This window comes from Acytostelium subglobosum, assembly GCF_000787575.1.
Source record: "Acytostelium subglobosum LB1 DNA, scaffold: scaffold1, whole genome shotgun sequence".
Lineage (NCBI taxonomy): Eukaryota > Evosea > Eumycetozoa > Acytosteliales > Acytosteliaceae > Acytostelium > Acytostelium subglobosum.
The window spans coordinates 320,901-337,288 of record NW_012236531.1 but is presented as its reverse complement, the minus strand read 5'-3'; the positions used below and the strand labels follow the sequence as shown (position 1 = coordinate 337,288).

Sequence of the window (16,388 nt, the reverse complement as noted above, 5' to 3'; positions counted from 1 at the left end):
ACGCAACAGTCGCCAGCCACTCAATATCCTCGCAGCATTCTAGAATCTACAAATCTCATGGATAATGGATGGACCATGTTCTTCGTATTGAGACTTGGTGACGAACTTGCTCTCTTGGAATGATGCTTTGGAAGCAAGGATTGAGCCTCCCACCCATGCAGCTTCCTTGCGATTAATCTCAATGTGCAACTTCATACGTGGAGCTACCTTGCTGACCTCCTTTTCAATGCGATGTGTCATACCTCGCAGTCTGTTCATGCCACCAGAGATAATGACATTGTCACACAGGCTGCCACGGACATCTATATCGGCCTTGTTGATGCAGCTGAGCAGTCCTTGAGTGATACCAGTCGTGCCAGCGAGGACCATGCTAAAGAGTGATGGATCAAACAATCCCTCGGTACACAGGAAACGCTCGGGACCAACCATTATCTCCATTCCATCTGGTAGTGTGTACGCCTCCTTTGACTGATTCTTCATGTCTGCTTCACAGTCTTGTGTGGCGTATGCGAGCTTGTCCTTGATCGCGCTGGCAATCACATTCTTGTTGGCTGATGGTAGTGATGTTCCAAAATCAGACATGAGCTCGATCATGTAGTTGTCAACATCACGTCCACCCATGGCATGATGAGTGGTGTTCTTGAGTGCCACTCCATCAATATATGGCACAATGTTGGTGACTCCATAGCCTGAATCGATTATGATTGCTGTGTCACGACCAGATGCTGTCAATGACAGGTAGTCAGTGGGAGCAATGCACAGGGCTTGTGTTTGGAATGTCTCAAACATGATCTTGGCCATCCTCTCGCGGTTCATCTTTGGGTTGCGAGGCGCCTCTGTCAGGAGTACTCTACGATCACTTGGTTGGACATTGAGGACGGTGGAGAATGTGTGCTCCCATATCTTGGTCATATCGTCCCAGTTGTTGTTATTGACCACTCCACGTTGAATTGGGTATGTCAATGGCATCATTCCGGCCATGTTAACAGCGTCCTCACCAAAGTAGTAGTTGGTACCTCCTACACCAGCCACCTTTGACAACACTGATGGGAACACTGATTGAGGTGCATTGTTCCCTGAGAATCCAGCCTTTATATATCCAGATCCATTATCTATTATAACTGTACTATCTTGATTCATTATATGTATATAAGTATGTTTGAATAAGTAAGTAAGTTCAGTTCTTTGATGTTATATATCTCTGTGCAGATGATTAATCATTTAGAGTTGAATTCAATGAAACAACCAACCTCGAGGAGGCATGTTCAGTCCGAACGGTTTATCAATTCGCGATCAAACAAAGATCGACATCAAGATTATCAATCCATCAACTTTGAATACAAGTCATTGAATAATATTATTATTATTATTATCAATCATGTAACTATATAGCTATATAACTAGTTGATTGAAGTCAATGACATAATGTCATAAGTGTACTTAAACTGACACCAATCTTGTTGCGGTGTAAGTCTGTCAGTCCTTCAAGTTCTTCGTCGGACTTAATGGTTGGTCTCCACCTGTCACTCTAGCTCAAGACCTCTCTCTTCTATTTCTCAGTATCCTCTATCTATAAGTCTCTATCTATTGCCATGACGTGCAAACAAACAATGTGTCACTTCACATCCCTCACTCAATCATTCACACCACAACCCAAGAAAACTAACAGAACATCAGAATGGAACAAAACATGAAGGGGACAATCTCTGAGGTGGTGCTTTCTGGATGAATAGTATTGATTGACTCGAATGTTCATGATTGAATTGGTATAAGTAATTAATACATAATTAGTTATATATATAATAACAACACTGTTGTTGCAACAATATTCAAATATAACAAACATACAATCAATCAAAAAAAAACGATACTTTAAATGCATATAATAATCGGGACAGAAATAGAATTGATAAATATAATAGGAATATAATAATAATATAACTTATAAATAATAATAATAATTTAATAACAAGAATATATATAATATAAGAAATGGAGAATCTACCATTGCTTGTATTGTGGAAGATCCAAACAATGTTGGAGGATAACATTGATCGAGTATCTTTGGTACTCACATGTAAATATTGGTTCCACTGTCGAAGCTATATCCTCAGATTCAAGGAGTACAACAGTGATGATGAATCATTAATATTCAATGGTTCAAGGGTATTCCAACTGGTTAACAAGTGTTATGGTATGTATTGTAAACATTATTTAAAAAGAATATAATTGGAATTTATTTATTAATATTATTGATTACCTGAATAATTCCAGATGATGATATAACATTTGGATTGGACTTTGATATGTTGGTCGACTCATCACCGTCGGCCAACTCACATCTGTGTTATGTGGAGTCGATTGATGAGCTCAAGGAGTGTCCAAAGAATATTACTGTTGTCAACTTTGGAAAGAACTTCAATGGTGTCTTTGCCAAGGGTGATATCCCGGACTTTATCACCGAGATAAGGTTCGGAAACAATTACAAGAGGGAGATAGGACCCGATATCCTGCCAAAGAGCCTCAAGAAGCTGGTGTTTGGAAAGTCTTTCGACACCTCCATCAAGCCAAATGTCCTCCCTGCAGGACTGGAAACACTTTCATTCGGTGACAACTACTCACAACCAATCTTGCCCAACTCTCTCCCAAAGACTCTTACCACATTGGACTTTGGTGACATGTTCAATCACAAGCTGGGGCAAGATATCCTGCCGCCAACACTCACTCGCTTGTCCATCGGATGCTGTTACATCCATCCATTGACCAAGGACTCGTTGCCTCCAACTCTCAAGCATCTGTCAATCAATCACCGATACGCCGCTCATCAAGGTTATGGTGAGATCCCAGACAGTGTTGAGTACCTCGTGGCCAAGATCACACATGTCTACTCCAAGCCGTACTCATCTTTCTACCAACCCCTGCGCAACCAAATTAGCAAGAACACGGTGTGCAACATGACACTGGACATCAACAGCGCATGCAAGGTGCAGATCAGAGAGTTTGGCAATGGTTATTCATACATCTTGTTGAATCATACACTTGGCGCATTCATCCGAACTGAGCTCATCAACGATGAACTATTCACAAAGAAGGCCGTACTTGATAGGGTCAACAGGAAGACTGAACGAAACAATATTCCAACATACCTAATGTAGTTACCGGACCATGAACCATGGACATCATCCACAACTTTGCACATCAATACAACACAACACAATACAATACAATACAATTAAACGCACGCGCACGTAACTTACGCACTCAATGTTGCGATCATCAATATTAAACATTATGTTCAGTCCAAGATTTATCTGTTCAAGTACATGGAGGAACACTTGTTGGTATTCAGTCCATAAAAGTTCGGGCCATGGGCGGAGGCAAGCCCCAACAAAGTCCCCGAATGTCTTGCCAGATCATCTTAGACTTGCTGGATGTGTGGTGGACGACAATTCCGATCGGCGCAGTCCCCACGATCGAGATTATGCATCAACACAAGTTGGTGTGTTTGTGAGAACCCCTTTGCGATCAAGGGTATCGATCAGAACCTAGACAAGACATGTACCACACGTTATTCGACGAATTATTATTACATCATGATCTGGCTTATAATCTCCAAACTATTAATGATTTGCAAATCGTAACCTTGTTCCATCTTTAGGCGATATCACAAGGAGTTCAATGGGGCATGACTCTAGAGTCATGATTAGGACTTGCAGTGGGCCTGCGAATATTTAAATATCGTCTTTAACAAAAAGCGAAAAAAAACAACCTGTTGATCATGTGATGGGTGGGGACCTTACAGCCTTCATAGGGCACAAAAGTGATTTGTACATGCCAATCGTCAATCAAATCAAAAGTATCCAAATCAAATACTGCTTGATGATAATGGACGGGTCAACAACCTCCCCTTATACCTCGCAGTGATTTTGCGCTGACAAGATAAACAGGACCATGAGTATGGGGCTGCTCGAGGCGAACGGTGATCTGGATAGTTTTGCAATCCGATTGGGCACTATATCGATGGGTCATGTGTTTTTGATGTATGGGCCTGACAGGTCATCGATGGAACTAACAACATCCGCTCATCCAATAAATGATTTGGTTATGTTGAGTGTCGCAACTAACCTACCTTCGTCCCCATTCTGTACCTGTTGTAACGACGGCTTGCTTGTTAACAGGAGGCAACAACACCGGGTGTGATTGACCGACCATCAACCAAGGACAATGGGTTTGCTTGTTTGCTTGCTTTTAAGTAGGTCCTCTCTCCTCTCTTCCTCGTTCCGTCTCCCATCCGCATCTATCTAACCCTATCCATCCAACTGTCAGCTAGGCCGTGAGCTCACTTGATCTGAAACGAATGATTGATCAAGTTCTAGTTCTATCTTTATCTTTCTAGTTTGTAACATACATATATACATACTTATAAATATACTTATACATCTATATATACTTATATATACATACACATAGACAAGTAGTTATTGTCTTTGTAACATTACAAACATGTCGAGCAAGAATGGAAAGAGGTCTCACAGTGGGTCCTCCCACTCGTCTGGCTCACTAGGTGCCCTGTTTGACTTTACAAAGTCAGTCGAGAAGGGTAAGTTAGGTTAGGATAGGTGGATAGGACATTGGATGATCCAACCCCTCAATCTGGCTGAATGACTTACCAAACCTTCACCATTCCCAAACGACATATATTATTAGGTACATTTGGTGTACTTTACTCAATGACAAAGGGTAACTCCTCTTACTTTATGTGGTTCACAATCCTCTCCATAGTGTTCAACTTCCTTCGTAAGTATATGGTAAACAGTCAGCTGACAGGCGATCAGCTGATATATCTGTTATCAGCTGATATCCCTGCAATCAGCTGATCGGATTAAAAAAAAACGAAGTCACAAGTCTGACCATCACTTCAACCACTTCCATCTTCCAGAGATTGTATCTTTTGGATTCAAGCATTACGTACCATGGGGAGGTAACCTTGGATAGTGAGTACCAATCAATCAATCCATCATCATGATCCAGCAGTACTGACACTAACACACAACCATCCTATCACAATCACAATGAACAGCTACCTTATATATGTGATTCCAGCCTTCTCCAATCCTTCCATGAAACTGCCTTATGATGGCTATGTCATCACTTTTTGGGTGGTGATCGCCCTGACTACATTGGGCTGCCTAAACATTGGTTACGTGGCCTACCAGTTCTACAAGGGCAGGATTGCCAACGTGTGGCTGTTGCGTACCTTGCGTTGGTTCGTGGCATTCATCGTACCATTGTTCTATATACCCGTAATGACGTTGTTCATACAGGCTATTGACTGTGAGGGTAGTGCACCCACCGCCGGCAACGACGAAGAATCCAAAGATATCTACGACGATCCCGACAACTATGTTTGCTTTGTACGCGACAACATAGCAGTCTCAATCTTTGCCATCATCTACATCATCCTTTTCTTCATCGTCGCCGTCTTTAGCACATGTACCACCTTTGAGAGCAACTCGAGCAAGAAGAACAGCTGTGCCAAGATGCACTCAAGGGTAAGTCGTCCCGTATATCATCATGCCCTGGAACTATCCCTAACATTAACTCACTCAATCAATCTCACTTCTAGTTCGACTTGGCCATGCTTCTTGTCAAGACCATCTTTGTGTTCTTCTTTACATTACTCGAGGAATACGCTTGGTTGATGGTTATTATATACTTTATACTCATTCTTGCAAGTTCCCTGGCATCAATCATAGTGTTGCCATACTCCAATCAGAAGATTAATCAATTGGTATGTATATATATTGCGTCAGTACATCATTGGGATGACTCTCTGACTCAACTATCCATCACACAAACAGAACACTGGCTTCTTTGTCACTATATTATGGGTCAGTTTATGGAGTATAATCACATTGGCTGTTAATAATACTTCATCACAGGTTACAGCCATCATTGTACTGATAGGCATGCCCCCAGCCTTTGCAGGTGGATACTTTGCTTGCAGTAAGTACCACCCCTTCACCGTTGAGATTCTTGGGCGGCAACACACTGGCCGCATTAAAATTAATGCGGCCACACGCGGCGAAAGATTGATACAGTGACTAACATAACATTACACTACACTCTAGGACGATTCTATAAGTACATAACATCACAGGCTGAACATCTTACAAATATACAATTGCCAAAGCAATCGAGTGATCAAGGCTTGCAGATCAATGATGGTGTGGATGGTGTACGCGTTGTAAAGTTCGAAGCAGTTGACAACACACTGGGCTCCAAGAAGAACATCGAGTTCCCATTCTTCAAGCGCAGATTCGCCTTTGCCTACTTTGTCGAGATCATGTCTCGCAAGATCCTGCACGACAGCGTCGACGGCCAGGCCATCGAGCGTGTCAACTTCCTGTACCAGGCCGGCCTGCAGTACTATCCCAACTCGGAGCTGCTGTGGATGGCCTACGCCAACTACCTGTTCACCGTACGTCGCAACATACATGTGGGCTACGCCGCACTGGAGAAGCTGAGACGCATGCAACCACCTTTGGACGTGCGCTTCTTCATCTACCGCCACGACAAGGACCGCCAACAGATGATGGACTCAGACCTCAAGGGACCAGAGGGCGGCAAAATCCAGGACTTTGTGTCGTACATGGAGTTCAAGAAGCTGTACATCGCGGCACGCAAGTCGCACAACTCCTGCCTGCACTACATCAACCGCTTCTGGCGCCAGCTGCTTCACGAGACCATCGACCTACAGCGCCTCAACGAGCTGTCGGGAAGGATTGCGCGCAAGGAGACCAAGGCCATCGAGTTATACGAACGTCTCCTGGCACTCAACCCCAACTCGGTGCGTGTCATCCGTGACTTTGCCCTGTTCATGGAGGAGGTGGTCAAGGACGGCGACAAGGCTCTGCGTCTGCGCAAGAAGGCTGACTTACTCGAGGACGACATGTCCAAGTCCAAGTCCAGCGAACACATGATCGTGCTGGCATCAGACCCCGGCACCAATCTGTCCGACGACGAGAAGCTCGACATGGCTGAGCGTGGTGGTGGCAACATCGAGATGATCCCCATCGACAAGTCGGGCAGCATTGAGATTGACGATCGCAACAGCCACAACAAGGACTCGAACTCCGAGTCCAACTCATCGAGCGCACTAAAGAGGGCTCGCTACCAGGCATTCCAGCACTCGAACGCTATTAACGCGTTGTCATGGATAATGATCGCCACAACCGTGGTCACAATCATCTTCTCCATCATCTGTCTGGCATTGTTGCGCACGCAGATGGTCAACCAGCGCAACGCCTTCCAGGACATCTTGTCAGCGGGTGAGGCTGCCATCGAGGCCAACCGCATCGCTCAGAACTTCAACAACATGCAACAGTATGCACTCACCTACCTATTCAACGCCACTGATAATGGCAACAGATCCTCCACCACGGGTGGCGGCGGCTGGACTGCTGGCGGTACAACTACGGCAGGGACAACGACGGCAGGGACAACAACTACTACCACGACTGGCACTGGAGTGACGACAACTACGGCGTCAACGACGGCTGCCACTACCACAACGACAACTACTGGAGCGACGACCACAACCGCAGCGACCACTGGCACCACGACTACGACCACGCCAACAACTACGACCACGCCTACAACTACCACAACGACGACATCCACTACTGATCCCACGACCACGACAACGACCACACCCACCACAGACCCGACAACAACATCAACTACAACTGCAACACTTGGCTGGACACCATCTGGCAACTCCACAACAACCGGCGCCACAACTACGACAACTGGCGCAGCGACTGCCGCCACAACATCTACTGCAACAACTACTGCAACAACAACTGTTACAACAACTGCAACAACAACTGCAACAACAACTGCATCAACAACTGGAGGTGTCACTGGCGCAGCAACAACAGCTTCAACAACTGGTGCAGCATCAACTACTGGACGAACAAGTGGAGGTGGCGGTGGAGGAGGCAGCGGTGGAGGCCGTGATGGAGGTCGCTCAGGATGGGGTCCCGGAGGCTTCATCGTACAAAACATCACAGTCGAAGAGGCTTTCGGCAACTTCTCATACTACTACAACAGGTCAATACGCTCACTCAACGTGTTGGAGAACATACATCATGCCATATACTGGGGCGAGCAGTCGGCCAACCCGTACGTCAGCGACAGCATGGCCCAGCTCAAGCGTCTCTACGGCCTGCCCAACATCTACGATATTGGCTCCGAGGTATTTGATTACAGCCAATTCAACAAGACTCGCCCGGCCACTGAACCCCTGCTCTCGGCTATCTACAACGAGCCCTCAGTTGTGATGAGCATCTTCCTCACCATCCCCGGCCAGGGCAACAATTGGGGCGGTCGTGGCAGTGGCGGTTGGAATGGCGGCGGAGGCTGGAATGGAGGTGGCGGCGGCGGTCAATGGAACGGCACTCGCAATGGTACCGCTGACAACTACATCAACTTCCGAAACTCGTCCACCAACCAAACATACAACGCATGGAAGGCCGGCAACCTCTTTGTTGAGAGTGGCCGCGCTATGATGGCCGGCAACAACATCTCGATGTTTGGAAGCACAGCCTACTCCAACCCGCTGTTCCGTTTCGTCTCGGACAATGGCCCTCGCAGTCTGACCCGCGCCTACTTTGACATCCAGATGGCCTACAGCCAGACGGTGATGGACCGCGCCAACCAAATCTCGTTCAGCATCGTCTACTCTTGGCTCGCGCTGTTTGTCGTCCTGTTGCTGTGCGCCGTGCTGGCATTCCGACCTGTAGTGTCGCGTATCTCTCGCGAGAAGATCCGCATCCTGGTGCTGTTCACCCTGGCACCCAAGGAGGTGCTGGAGAAGATGGCCGCACAGCGCCACAGACTTGTGAGCGTTGACAGCGAGTCTGACCGCGAACTCATGTCTGACAAGGAGGACGACGTGGTGGCAGCCGTGCCACACACACCAGTCGAGACCACCCCCAAGCTGTCGTCTGCCCGCGAGGACATGCAGAGCTCATCATCACTCATGCGCCCATCCTACGACTCGTATGGCAAGAATGGCATCCTGGTCGAGCAATTGAAGCGCGACTCCCTCCATCTGGACAGGAGCGCCGGCGACATGCGACCACTCATTGGCGCATCTGGCCTCTCCGCCGTGCACATCCACGAGGATGCCACGGCCGCCAATGTCGCTGCCGCCAACGCCAACGCCTCACCTCTCGCCAAGGCAGACCTGCCACGCGGAGGTCGCGGTGAGCTCACTTTGTTTGGCGCATGGGACGGCAAGAGCAAGCGTAACGTCAACAAGCGCGGCATCAGATCGGTGTTGCGTCGCCAACACATCTACTACTCGGTCGCCCTGATTATCCTGTTCGCAGTGATCACCATCGGACTCTACATATCCTTCTACGAGATCTACGCCGACTATGGCTCGGGCGTGCAAGTTGCCATGAACAGCAAGCGTGCCACCTACGCGCGCATCCTCAATACACTCGTCTCTCGTATCATGTCACCTGAACTCACCAACGATGGAACGACCGGCTGGATGACCAACATCACAATGGAAATGCAGTATAATCACAACATGCTCACGGACATACCGCAGACGCGCGCGCTGATGGACGGCAGCTACGGCTGCTGGCTCATCGACCAGTCCAAGTGCCGCAACGAATCCGACCCATACTACGACGACGTGGCGCACGGCCTCGACTGGCTTGTCAACGAGTTCATCGAGCACTCGCTCAATCTGATCTACACGCAGCGCAGTCTGATCATTGCCAACAATACCGATGTGCAGTGGATGAAGTCCGTGGGCCAGACCGACATCCTGGACGGCCTGGACCGCGCATCATTCCTCTACTTCCAGTACTGGCAGGACATCCAAGAGTACGCCATCACGATCATCACGCTGGTCATGTCATTGGTGTGCGTGGTCATGTTCTTCATGTACCTCTTTGTCTTCCGTCCATTCATCAATCGTCTCCGTGTCCAGCACATTCACACGATGGCCATGTTACGAATGGCGCCAGAGGATATCCAACGAATGGAGATCGATGAGAAGCAATTGAATGAGGACTAGTGAGTGACTCTCTACAACTCCCCTCCCCCAACTCCCAAAACAAAGACAATCAATCAAACAAACAATCAAATAATCAATCAATCAAACATAATACTATTACTATTTTATGTACAACTACTTATTAATTACATACTTTATAATAAATATACCATTTAATTATAATTAACTGAGTAACTTGGATAATTGATTACCAACCAAGATAGAGGAGGCCTCAAGAAGGCCCACATGTGATACTTTTGAAATTTCCCTCCCTTCTGAATCATAATTACTATAAGTGGATTGTTTTAGATCCTCACAATGTATGGTCCTTCAACAAACAAACAAACAATCTGAAGGCCGCAGGTTACTGTTTGTCAAAGTCGGGAAAACAAATAGTTGGTTGGACACTGTTTGTTTTTTTTTTTTTTTTGAGGCCTTGTAAATTTCCAAATTAGGACAGGATAGGTCCCTCATCCTCTTTTATGATATCAAGGCCCCAGCTGATATAATGGATCGCAGTTGGAAGTTGAAGTTGAAGTCTAAGATGTCAACAATTCTAAGGAACCAATGGCGCACTTGATAGAGTCGTCAATTAATATTGTACTGCAGAATCTTTAAACTGTTGTTTAGAAATATTGTAAACAAATAATATTATATAGATAATTGATAATAATAATAATAATGAAGTTACATTCACGAGGACTTGTTGGAACATTATCAATCATACTCTTTGTAAGTCCCCAACCCTCAACCCTCGCCCTCACCCTCAACCCTCGCCCTCGCCCTCTCACAATCCAACTAACTTATTCAACTTAACTTACGCTTTAGTTGTTTGGAGTTGCACAAGTAGTAATTGCATGGACTGATAAGAATGTAAAGATTGAACATACTTGGGTATACTTTGCAAATGGATTCTGTTGTGTTGCCACTGGTGTAGTTGGATTCCTAGCGACAATATTAAGAAGAGAGAGACTATGTCAACTATACTTTATAATGGCAGCATTGACAACATTAGAAGCATTCGTAGCTTATATTATCTTTTGTAGATTCCTACCTAGATATGTACGTAATAGCTGTGGAGGCACTGATGTCTACTCTGAATTCTGTCAAAGTATTAGACAATACTTGGCCGTTGCCACCACTCTATTCTGGGCATTCAACGTACTACTACTTCCAGCAGTCTGTATAGTATCCTATCAATATGCAATCAAGACAATGAAGGGCAATGACAAGGACTATGAATTGGAGAAGAGGAATCCTTAAAGGATTAGATTGATTAATAAACACAAAACAAATGTCATATTATAACATGTAGATATTATTATATTCTTCTTCATTGATGACGTATGTTGATTACTTTGTTGTTGTAACTCCAGCTTCACTTCAAAGACTTTGTCACGCAACATTCTTCTTCATTTTTAGCCAACAAAATATCCAACAACAACTTGGTGTTCGTGCACCCTTTCGTAATCCAAAGAGATTGCACCTCAATGTAGAGCCCACATGACATAAATCTAGGTTCACATTCATTCATTCACTCACTCATTCATATCCTACACTTACACTTATATTACTAAATATATACCATACAAATATAAAGAAATAATAATAATAATTACCTGACGATTGACAAATATCAACTAGTTTGTGTGTGAGGAGTGAAAGCCAACCAAACCAAACCCCCCCACCCACCACTTTTGTTTCGATCATCAATCATCACACCACATCAGCTCGCCTCACCTCATCTTATTGTGTCTCTTCTGTGTGTCGTGTTGTGTGTTAGTTTGGTGTTTGCGCTATCACAACAAACACTTATCATCTCTCATCAATCTCTATTATCACTTTGGTCAAAGTCCATAACAACAACATTTATCATCATCATCATTCAAACAATAACAACAATAACAACATAATAACTTATTCTTCATTGTAATAATATTTATATATAACACAACACGATCAATCAATCAATCAATCAAAGTGATCAATCAATCAATCAAATAATGTCAATGACAGGAGAAGGCAGTTATAGTGGAGGAGGAGTAAGCAGCCATCTCAAGTCACAGTATCGCAAGACTGCAGTCTTTGGCTCACGTTCAAAGTCACAATGTCTCATTCTCAATGATGGTTCAAACACTTTAAAGACAGCGCGTACGTAATGAATGACACTCAATCAATCAATCCAATCAATCGATCAATCATGCTCACTCACTCACTCAATCAATCATACATACATCAAACAGAACAAAAGCCATACGCTATACCATCAAAGAAACCTGAAGAGTTTACAGCAAAGTTAAAGAAGAGGACAGCGGTTGGAGAGGCAATGTATATGTCACCTGATGGCAACTTTTATGATGTGAACTACGTGCCATTGTTTAAGTATAAGCCAGTGGATAGACAGCTGAATGGACATGTGGACATTGAGGACGACGTGGACATGTCGCTCGAGGAGCAGATCTCGCACCTGCACAACACCATCCCCCAGCTCGACGAGTTTGAGAACTTCTTTGACTACGAACAGGCGTTCCTCGCGTGGCGCTTCCTCATCGAGACGATCTTCTCGGACATCCGCATGCCGTCAGTGTCGGGTCGCGCCTACTACCGCCCCAAGCTGTCTGACTATCGTGGTGTGCGCGACAACTCCACGTTTGACTTCCGTCCGTCCGTGTCGTCCTTCTCGAACGAGGGCGACTCAGACGAGAAGAGCGATCCACTCAACAGCGAAATCGACGACGACATCACAGTGCTGGCCGACTCGATCGACCTCGTCGACATCAAGGACCTGGAGAACAACACCGATCCATGGGACTCGCATCTCTATCCCCAGGAGCCAACACCCGACGACTTCAACTCCTACGAGGAGTACAACGAAGCCTTGTTGCGATGGGCATCAGTCTGTGTCCAACTGCCCTACTTCCCACCACATGCATCACAGCTCAAGGACTTGATCCCCATCCAGTCCATCAGAGAGCATGCCTCCAACCTCCCCGAGGATGTTTCAGGTCTCACACCATCCGATCATCTGAGTAACAAGGCTGCTGCCGATCAAGCTGCCAAACAAATGATCAAGATCAAGTCTGGTATCAAGGAGGTTACATTCTTTGAGGTAAGTCATGGACTTTATTCAATCAATCAATCATTCATTGTCATGGACTAACATGTCTCGCACACTCCTGGCAACTCACTCGATCCAATCAATCAATCACTGGAACTATCCCACTCACTCAATCGATCAATCAAACAAACAGAACAAGACATTCTTAAAGACTGTTGCCAAGTCATATGATAGAGTATCACCAGAGTTTAGCAAGGATAAACTGTTCACACCTAATGATGCATCAAAGAGGAGCATTAATACAACGTTTGGCAATATGTCCAATAAGTTGTTTGGTGGCACTCACTCATTGTTTAGCCACAAGCAGACACAACTACTGCCTCGCATTCACGGCACACTACCGCTGCCAATGATGTCATTGGTAAAGAACTACAAGGAGCTCAAGAACATACATTTGCGCCGCACAGACCTGACGCCTGAGCAGCTGCGCTCGTGCCAGGACGCCCCGCCCAAGACCGAAGGCCAATCAGTGCTGTTCAACGTGCCTGGCCACGACATCATCCTGGATCACTCTAGCCTGGCCAACAGCGACTACGTGCAGCAACATCAACAGCAGCTGCGCATGTACATCTCGGCCGATAGATACAACCACCTCTACTCTTGGTACCACCCCACAGTGTCGGCCTCGACGCATCAGAAGCACAAGGACGACATCGACATGATCATCACGTCACAGCAGCATATCACCAAGGACTCGCTCACATTCGACACGATCGTCGAGATACTGCACGGCAGCATGTACTTGGACAAGTTCTCAGACCTTCTCGACACGAGCTTCAGCGAGGACTTTGACGGCGGCAAGTCGTATGCCACGATGATCACCAAGTGCATCACACCCGACAACTTTAGCAATCTGCTGCGTCTTCTTGAGGAGAACAAGAGCACGATGTTCCATGCCAAGATGTCGTTCCTCGTTATGAACATCTTCAGTGGTAACCAAGGCTCGCCCATCCTCTCCCAGCTTATCACGGCCAAGGATGTCAAGACCCTGTCGCTGCTGGCCTACACATTCGACTTCCTCAGTGAGTCACCAACGGACATCTTCCCATGGAAGGAGGAGACGTACGCGCTGGTGCGCGCCACGCTGGGCGACACTCTCGAGTCTATCTTCAGGCTCACATTTTGCTACTATTACCTCACGATCATTGGTCGCGTGCTGGACGTGCACGTCCATCTCTACTACTCCAAGTCCACTGTGAGCCAGTCTAAAGTGTCGATCGCACACAACCTCGCCAACCTGCTGCAGCACAACACCTCTAGCATCTTGGACAAGCTGTTCGTGGGCATCAAACATCGCAGCGTCACCGTGTCGTCATTCTGTCTGTTCATCCTGTTACAGCTCATGCACAACCAGGAGGGAATGGCCATCCACAACTGCTTCAAGGCCGAGCCATCCTACTTCTTCAACCGCTGCAAGATGGTTTGCGACTCCAAACTCAAGCATGTGCAGTTTGCCGCACGTCGTCTATTCGCCGTGCTCAACCGTCCGCCATGGGTCGAGTTTGTCTACAAGGAGTACACAAGGGACCCCGAGTCATCGATCCGCGACTTTATCGGCAACGAGGAGCAACGACCTAGCGGTCTGCTGCTGGAGCTTGTGCTGGAGATCTTCCAAAGTGCAATCCGTTCGACCATCGAGGCCACAAACGCACCCGCCGCCAACCCCAACGCAACCATCTCTTCCGGCTCGTCATCGGGTTCTGGCTCCTCTCTAAACCTGGCCACATCGCCATCTGTAGTCGGATCACCTGGCAGCACACCAGCATCACCAACTCCCAAGATCCCAATGGGCGTGCGCAACAAGTTCCTCTTTGTCCTGGACGGCATGCTGTTCCATCTGCTGCTACAGTACATCACAAAGAATGCTCGCGTGCTCAACAATCAAACAATGGTCATTGCTCAGTTGTTGTCCAACTTGGGCAAGATACACTCTCATCTCGGTACATTGCAGGCGACGCAGGATGTCAAGACGTCACAGAAGCGCTGGGGTCAATCCACACTGACCCTGTCGCCCATCGATATCCGTAACCTGTCCAACCGCATCAACGACTCACTCACGTCAGCAACCAACCCATACTCCTATCCAACACGTACCTACCTGCTTCGCTGTATGCGACATCTGTTTAAGTGCTACCCGGTCTACACGATTGTCAAGACTGAGGAGGACTTCTACACGCGTCTGTTGGCTTACTGCCGAGATGGTACCTATCCCGACCTCAACCGCGAGGCCTGGAAGTTCTTGTATCAGCTGTGTAAGAATCACGTGGGCACACTGGAATACCTGAGCAAGGACACCATCATGGGCGGCTTCATGGATCTGATTGCCATCAGCTCGCACACCACCGTCATCACCAACGCACTGCATTACATCACCAAGATGTTCAACATTGCCACGCTGTCCGCCAAGAGTCCTCAACTGCGCTCCAAGGAGACCACCAAGCTCGTGGAGAAGGATCTCAAGTCCCTGATCAGTCTATTCATATCCAAGTTCATGTTTATCAAGATACACATGATTTACAAGCGATACATATCGTCATATCCTGGTCTGGCATTCATTGTAAGTTAGTTTGTTTGTTCCACTATCCAATGACAGCTCGCTAACTCATCCAATCAATCAATCAACAGGAATTGGCAAAGTTCTATTACATGATGTACACATCACCAAACTGTGTAAAGCTGTTGAAGGACACAATCAAGAAGATTGAGTATAAGGAAGGTTTGGAGACTATTGGAAGTATGTTTGGCTCACAGATGCCAATGCTAAGTCCAACAGAATCGCCACAGATCAACGCTTCCAGTGGATCATCACTGTCCTCTCTGAATATCGCCCAGAATCCATACACCAACCCATCGAGTGTTGGTTCGTCTTCATCCTCCTCGTCCAAAGAGGAGAAGTCTGCCTCTACTCTCTCTGCCGCCAAGCTGTCAATGTCATCGTTCAAGTCCAAATTCCTCAGCAGAGGTCCAAAGAAGGATAGTGATAAGAGTGAGAAGTAAACGCTGTTTGTCTTAATCAATTGATTGTTGTTCGGGCTAGGGTCAGGCCATTGACCTGCTTTATTGAAGTATGTTGTTCTATTGCTCGCAGTTTGGTTGAAGGATAGATATCGTTGGGAATCATAACGAATAGTTATTATCACAAGCAAGTATACAAGAAGAGTATAGTACTCTCCTTACGAGCTTCAAATATCT

General features: G+C 46.5%; 4 protein-coding genes across 4 annotated transcripts; 3 read left to right on the top strand and 1 right to left on the bottom strand.

Annotated features, from left to right (window-relative positions):
• Positions 1-39: 39 nt before the first annotated feature.
• On the bottom strand, positions 40-1,140 carry SAMD00019534_001390 (hypothetical protein; the record flags this gene model as incomplete). Its single annotated transcript, XM_012903572.1, has 1 exon — positions 40-1,140. One exon carries the CDS (start codon positions 1,138-1,140, stop codon positions 40-42), a length of 1,101 nt encoding a protein of 366 aa, XP_012759026.1.
• Positions 1,141-1,992: 852 nt separating this feature from the next.
• On the top strand, positions 1,993-3,155 carry SAMD00019534_001380 (hypothetical protein; the record flags this gene model as incomplete). The annotated part of the gene is made up of 2 exons (XM_012903571.1): positions 1,993-2,194; positions 2,275-3,155. The coding sequence occupies 2 exons, from the start codon at positions 1,993-1,995 to the stop codon at positions 3,153-3,155; spliced, it is 1,083 nt and encodes a 360-aa protein (XP_012759025.1).
• A 1,348-nt stretch (positions 3,156-4,503) lies between these two features.
• Positions 4,504-10,099, top strand: SAMD00019534_001370 (hypothetical protein; the record flags this gene model as incomplete). Its single annotated transcript, XM_012903570.1, has 7 exons — positions 4,504-4,600; positions 4,708-4,797; positions 4,940-4,994; positions 5,081-5,552; positions 5,627-5,791; positions 5,862-6,006; positions 6,132-10,099. 7 exons carry the CDS (start codon positions 4,504-4,506, stop codon positions 10,097-10,099), a joined length of 4,992 nt encoding a protein of 1,663 aa, XP_012759024.1.
• A 1,982-nt stretch (positions 10,100-12,081) lies between these two features.
• On the top strand, positions 12,082-16,193 carry SAMD00019534_001360 (hypothetical protein; the record flags this gene model as incomplete). Its single annotated transcript, XM_012903569.1, has 4 exons — positions 12,082-12,229; positions 12,322-13,187; positions 13,330-15,753; positions 15,822-16,193. The coding sequence occupies 4 exons, from the start codon at positions 12,082-12,084 to the stop codon at positions 16,191-16,193; spliced, it is 3,810 nt and encodes a 1,269-aa protein (XP_012759023.1).
• Positions 16,194-16,388: the final 195 nt, after the last annotated feature.